The sequence below is a fragment of the Coffea eugenioides genome, chromosome 5 (assembly GCF_003713205.1).
Source record: "Coffea eugenioides isolate CCC68of chromosome 5, Ceug_1.0, whole genome shotgun sequence".
Lineage (NCBI taxonomy): Eukaryota > Viridiplantae > Streptophyta > Magnoliopsida > Gentianales > Rubiaceae > Coffea > Coffea eugenioides.
This window is the reverse complement of record NC_040039.1, coordinates 51,126,641-51,133,447: the sequence shown is the minus strand read 5'-3', so window position 1 is coordinate 51,133,447 and position 6,807 is coordinate 51,126,641. Positions and strand designations below refer to the sequence as shown.

Sequence of the window (6,807 nt, the reverse complement as noted above, 5' to 3'; positions counted from 1 at the left end):
TGAGGATGCTCACCTCGGCCACCCCGCATGTCCGAGGTGACCTCACCTCGTCCGACATCAGAGCTCACCCGTGCCTCGGGCATATCCCTTAAGCTCGGCCGGATCCCTAGTCTACCGTGTAGGTGACCTCGGCACCTCCACCTCAGCTGCTCGCGGATGAGGCAAGTCACCTGACATCATCCGGGATCAGTGCTTTATCTGAAAAGCACTGTCGCACTTAATGACTACTGCAAAGGACTCCTCGTCACCCTGTCCAGGCGGCTACAGTGTCAGAGTCAGGCCCCCTGACAGGGAACAGAGCCGTAATGGCAGGGCATGGGTCCCACCGACATAAGACCTCCGTCCTGCCCTCCACTCTCGCTCTATAAATACCCCACACACTCCAACAAGTAAGCATACACTGTTCATTTGCTCATACTCTAGCATATTTCTCGTTCTCATACTAACTTGCTCGTCGGAGTGATCCCAGGGGAGAAGCCCCGCCATTCACTTCGGACAAGGAGGTTGACTTCGGATCCAGGAGTTCACCTCACCTCATCTCAGAGAGGACTGATTCAGGTCGGTTCAGCTACCAACCAAAAATCGCCTCTTCAATTGGCGCCGTCTGTGGGAACGAGATTACTGCTAAAATGAGATCCACGCGTTCCAGAAGCGGAAGAGTTCCCTCAACAGGGGCTGGGCAGACATCCGGAGCCCAGCAAGATCGTATCTCTGAGGAACATGGGTCCCAAAGGACCCAGCCCAACAATGAGGAGGCCATCGCCAAGATGGCCGAGTTTGTCACGGACAACCCCAACATCTTTGAGGAACTAGGAAGGTACCTCAAGAGGCAGGGAAAAGAAAAAGCCGAGTCTTCCAAGAGGAGACCGACGAAGTCCCCTGAAGTGCCCTCAGGCGAGGACTCCGAAGATGGGCGTCTATCTCGGAGCACCTCCAGGCGAGCCTCATCCAAGGCAACCTCCAAGATTGCCTCCATCTCCCGAGCGTTTTCTCGGGGACTACTGGGAAAACGAGCCGAGGACCCACCTCGGCGCCCCGGGGGCCTAGCTTCTGACTACATGAGGGCTCCGCCCTTCACGGATGACATCAATGGGGAGATGGTGCCCCCAAACTTTAAGCTTCCAAATTTGCACACCTATGACGGCCGAGGTGACCCCGAGGATCACCTCCGCGCCTTCATCTCCGCATTCCGACTCTACTGCGTCCCCGACGCCGTGATCTGTCGGGCTTTTCCCATCTTCCTACACGGGACTGCCCGAAAGTGGTTCTGGAGTTTGGAGCCGGGGAGCATTTCCTCCCTGGATGAGCTGATAGACCGGTTCATCCACCGCTTTGTGTCGTCTCGACCAATAACAAAGACTTCAGCTTACCTCTTGAACCTGCAACAGGGTCAGGGCGAGTCACTTCGCTCGTACGCCCAAAGGTTCAACGAGGAGAATGTACAGATACCTGACCAGAACGAGCAAGTAACTATTGCTGCCTTCACCAACGGGTTAGTAGCAGGGATCTTTAACACCGAAATCCATCGGCAGTACCCCCGTACACTCCGGGAGCTCTGGGAAAGAGTGGACCAGGGAATCCGAAGCGAAGATGTAAATCGCATGAAGCGAGAAGCCCAAGCATCTCGTACGGGGCAAGATCCCCGGAGGAGGAAAGACACTGGCCGAGGTGAACCAGGCCCAAGTGGCACTTCAAACCAACCCCGAGACCGCCGAAGTGTCTTCGACCGGATCGTGAAAGGCAGATTGTCCACCTCGGACGCCGAGCTGACGCCCCTCAATTCGAGCCGGACCCACGTCCTGGCTGTGATGAGGCAGAATCACCTCGGCCGCAACCCTCCCGAAATTCCGGGGAGGAGAGATAAGAGGAACTCGAACCTCTACTGTGCCTACCACCGTAATGTAGGACACGAGACTGAGGACTGCAATGACCTGAAGCGGGAAATCGAAAATTTGATCCGGCAAGGATACCTGAAGCAATTCGTCCGCAAGGATGGAGGCTTCAACCGAAGCGTCTCCCACCGGGAGAACCGGGGCCCCCGCCGAGACGACCGACGGGACACGAACATGCATTGCCGAGGTCCCGAAGACCGTAGGGAGGACAAGCAGCCCCCACGCGATGGCTCACCGGGCTACGGCCCCAACATCGCCGGGGTGATCAACACCATCGCGGGAGGACCAACGGGAGGAGACAGCCAGAACTCCCGGAAGCGGACCTACCGCCAGGCCGAGATGGAGGTGGCCGAGCCGAGCTCTCGGCTGTCCGAGGTCATCACCTACGGCCCCGCTGACCCCGTTCCTGCGGCCTCCAGCAATCATGAAGCTCTTGTGATTGAAGTCCTCACCAACAACTACGTAGTCAAAAAGGTCTACGTAGACCCCGGAAGCTCGGTAGACGTCCTGTACTACCGAACTTTCGAAAGTTTGAAACTGACCAGGGAGCAACTCACTCCTGTCAGAACTCCCCTCGTGGGATTCGGGGGACACGTCGTCCACCCGGAGGGCATGTTGACCCTGATGGTAACAATCGGGCGTCATCCACGCTGCCGAACTGTGCCTGTCAGTTTTGCGGTGGTCAAAGCAGACTCGCCCTACAATATGCTGATAGGCCGGCCCACGCTCAATGCCTTGAGAGCCGTATACTCCACCTACCACCTGAGCTTTAAATTCCCAACATCTGCGGGGGTGGCTGAGGTGAGCAGCGATGTGGGCGCCGCCCGGGAGTGCTACCTCGCCACCATTCAAGCAGCAGTCACCCCCCGGCCCTCACCGAGGTCAGAAGAAAAGAGGCCAGCGGTCCTCTCCATAGACTGCATCGACCCTCAGAAGGCAGAAGAGCCCAACAGGCTGGAGCCCGGGGATGAGGTGGAACTGGTGGTCATGGATGAAGCGAAACCTGACCAAGTGGTCCAGGTAGGGGCGGGACTCCCCCCACCCCTGAAAGAAGAAATGATCTCCCTGATCAAAGACCATCGAGACGTCTTCGCGTGGTCCGCGGATGAAGTGGTCGGAGTGCCACCCGAGCTCATGACTCACCAACTCAACGTTGACCCGCAGGCCCGACCTGTGCGACAGAAACGAAGGCACTTCGGCCCCGAACGTAGCCAAGCCATATCGGATGAGGTCGACAAGCTCTTGCCGGCCAAGATGATCCACGAGGTCCAATATCCCACCTGGCTATCCAATCCAGTCATGGTAAAAAAGGACACCGGGGGATGGAGAATGTGTGTTGACTTCACCGACCTCAACAAGGCCTGCCCCAAAGATTGCTATCCTCTGCCAAGGATAGACGCCCTCGTCGACGCGGCGATGGGGTATGAAATCCTCTGCTTCCTAGATGCCTTCAAAGGGTATCATCAAATAGGAATGAGTGAGGAGGACCAAGAGAAAACGGCGTTCTACACCGACCGAGGTACTTATTGTTACACTACCATGCCCTTCGGGCTAAAGAACGCCGGGGCGACCTACCAAAGGCTGATCAACCGACTCTTCCAGAATCAGATCGGCCGCAATGTGGAGGCCTATGTGGATGACATCCTCGTTAAAAGCCTCGCCACTTCATCCTTTCTGTCAGACGTGAGGGAAGTCTTTGGTGTCCTGCGAGACTCGAGGATGAAGATGAATCCCAAGAAGTGCGTCTTCGGCGTCACCTCGGGAAAATTCTTGGGGTATCTGGTTTCCCACCGGGGAATCGAGGCCAACCCCGACAAGGTGAAGGCCATTCAGGACATGTCCCCACCTCGGAACATCCGAGAAGTCCAACGGCTGAATGGACGCCTGGCCGCGCTGAATCGCTTCCTGTCCCAATCAGCCGAGAAAGCTCTGCCTTTCTTTAAGGTGCTGAAAAATGCTGACCAGTTCGCCTGGACTGAGGAGTGTCAGGCTGCTTTCGACCAGCTGAAGCAGTACTTGCATCACCTACCAACTCTCGCTTCACCTCGGCCCGAGGAGAAGCTCTACCTCTACCTCTCCGCAGCCGACGAGGCTGTCAGCGCTGTGCTCATCCGAGATGAGGGCACCCAAGTGCCGGTCTACTACGTCAGCCGAGCCCTCCGCGGGCCGGAGACCCGATACACGCAAGTGGAAAAACTTGTGCTGGGGCTCGTCCACGCAGCTCGGCGGTTGAAACCCTACTTCTTAGCCCATCCCATCTCGGTCAGGACCGACCAGCCCATTCGGCAAATATTGGTGCGACCCGAAGCTTCTGGTCGCCTCACCAAGTGGGCTGTCGAATTGGGAGAATATGACTTGTCCTACGAGCCACGCACCGCCATAAAAGCTCAAGCTTTAGCTGACTTCCTTGCTGAGCTCACCTTCACGGAAGGTCCGGAGTCCACTTCAGCCTTACCCGAGGTGTCCACCTCATCCCTGTGGACATTGTATGTCGATGGATCCTCTAATGGAGACGGCTGCGGAGCCGGACTGCTCCTGGAAGGACCTCAGGGGGAGGTTTGCTCTTACGCCCTCCGCTTTGACTTCCCGGCCACCAACAATGAAGCCGAGTACGAGGCTCTAATCGCTGGACTCCAGCTAGCCCGCAAGCTCGGCGCCCAGCAAATCCATGTCCGCAGTGACTCCCAGCTCGTGGTACGCCAAGTTATTGGTGAGTACGAGGCCAAGGATGAGACCATGCAACGGTACCTCTCCAAAGTTCACCAACTCACCTCGTACTTCAAGTCATTCGAAATCCAAAGGATCCCTCGGTCCCAGAATAAGCGAGCCGACGCCTTATCCCGGCTGGCTTCCACTTCATTCTCTGACCTCAACAAAACCGTCTTGGTGGAGGTCCTGAGTGAACCAGGGTACGTGGAAGAGGTGGCCTGCCCCGTGCACTCTGAAGAAACTTGGATGACCCCGTTCATCCTTTTCTTAGGTCAAGGAGTCCTTCCCGAAGACCGAGCTGAAGCAAGGAAGATACAACGCAAAGCCCCTCGGTATGCGCTCCGCGAGGGAGAACTATATAAGCGCTCCTACCTCGGCCCATGGTTGAGGTGTGTCACCCCCGAGGCAGGACGCGAGGTCCTCCACGAGATCCACGAGGGCCTATGTGGGGCTCACATCGGCCACAGGATGCTGGCTAAGAAGGCTATGCTCCTGGGATATTTTTGGCCCTCACTTCGGCAAGACTCTCAGGACCTCGTTCTCGGCTGCCCTTCCTGCCAAGTCCACGCACCCGAGCACCACCAGCCTTCAAATTTCATGGTCCCCATCACTTCACCCTGGCCGTTTGAGCAATGGGGGACAGACATCATAGGTCCCTTCCCCAAAGCCGTCGGGGGTTATACTTTCTTAGTAACCGCTGTGGATTACTTCACCAAGTGGGTCGAGGCCGAGCCACTTCGGACCATCTCAGGGCTGGCCATTCAAAAATTCTTTTGGAAGTGCATTATCTGCCGCTTCGGCATACCTCAGATCATCATTTCGGACAATGGGAGACAGTTTGCCGAGAACCCATTCAAGACTTGGTGCGAGAACCTCGGCATCAAACAACACTTCACTTCGGTAGGCCACCCTCAGGCCAATGGTCAAGCAGAGAACTTCAACCGAACTCTCCTGCATGGTCTCAAGACCCGACTACACCAAGCTGGGTCATCTTGGGTGGAGGAACTCCCCAGTGTCCTGTGGTCGTATCGAACCACGCCGAGGTCAGCGACGCAAGAGACCCCATTCTCCCTGACCTACGGCGCCGAGGCGGTCATCCCGGCTGAGATCCTTACCCCCAGCCCTCGGCTGGCAGCCTATGCCGCCGAGGTGAACGACGAAGAGAGGCAGCTGGACCTCGACCTCGTCGAAGAACGAAGGAACCTCGCCTCAGCCCGGATAGCTTCTTACAAGAACACACTGGCACACTACTACAATGCCCGCGTAAAACATCGTAGATTCCAACCTGGAGACTTGGTTCTGAGAAAAAACTCGATCAGCCGAGCTGAGCCCCAAGGCAAACTGTGTCCGAAATGGGAAGGCCCCTACCGGGTTGTCGAGTCTAATCTTAAGGGATATTGTAAGTTAAGCTACCGAGATGGCTCATTAGTGCCGAGGTCTTGGCACGCCGAGAACCTCAGATTGTATTATGTTTGAATTTTTAATCAAGTTATGACTTCGGAAATTGTGTTATTCTTCAACATCGGTATTACGCTATCAAAAAATAAGGGGGACAAGCAAGGGATGAAGTCAAAGCAAAGCAAGAAATTAAAGAGCTGAGATGAGAAGAAACAGACTTTCATTCAACAGAGGTGTTACAAAAAATACAAAGCCGAGGTCTGAGTGCTGCTCAACACTTCACCTCGGCCACCCCCTTAGAGCCTACGAGCCTAAACCCCCGTATCGGCTGCATCCCCGGTCTTGGCTCCCTCCCGGGGATCCTTTTCTTCGGCCTCCTTTCCGCCGGAGTGAAGTTCATCTCCATGCTCTTTGCCGACGTCTCCTTCGACGTCGTCCCCTCCGGCTTCGTCTCCCTCAGCGTCCTCTCCTCCAGCTTCTTCCACTTCCACCTCCTCGAACACTTCGTCGAGTTCGGACAACCACTTGTTGAACTCGACCTGGACTTCGGCCAAGTTCCTTCCCGCCTGGATGCCTTCGGCCATCCGATCGCATAGCTCCTTGGAGTCCTCGTTATAGCTGGTATGGTTTTTCAGAGACTCCAAGACTTCGGAGGGGAGGTGAGCCGCAGCCTCGTCAACGGCCGATGTGAAGCCAAACATGAAGTTAGGCGTAAGTAGTTGGCCGAGGTCCTTGATGAAGGCCTCGGACTTCCGAAAAGCGTCTACGGCCGAGGCTCCGGCACCCTCGAGAGCTTGCTCGTGGGATT

The 6,807-nt window shown here is 56.2% G+C and overlaps 1 protein-coding gene across 1 annotated transcript; it reads left to right on the top strand.

The window, feature by feature from the left end:
• The first annotated feature begins 629 nt into the window (after positions 1 to 629).
• Positions 630 to 6,077, top strand: LOC113771981. The gene has a single exon (XM_027316524.1). It carries the CDS (start codon positions 630 to 632, stop codon positions 6,075 to 6,077), a length of 5,448 nt encoding a protein of 1,815 aa, XP_027172325.1.
• The last annotated feature ends 730 nt before the right edge of the window (positions 6,078 to 6,807 follow it).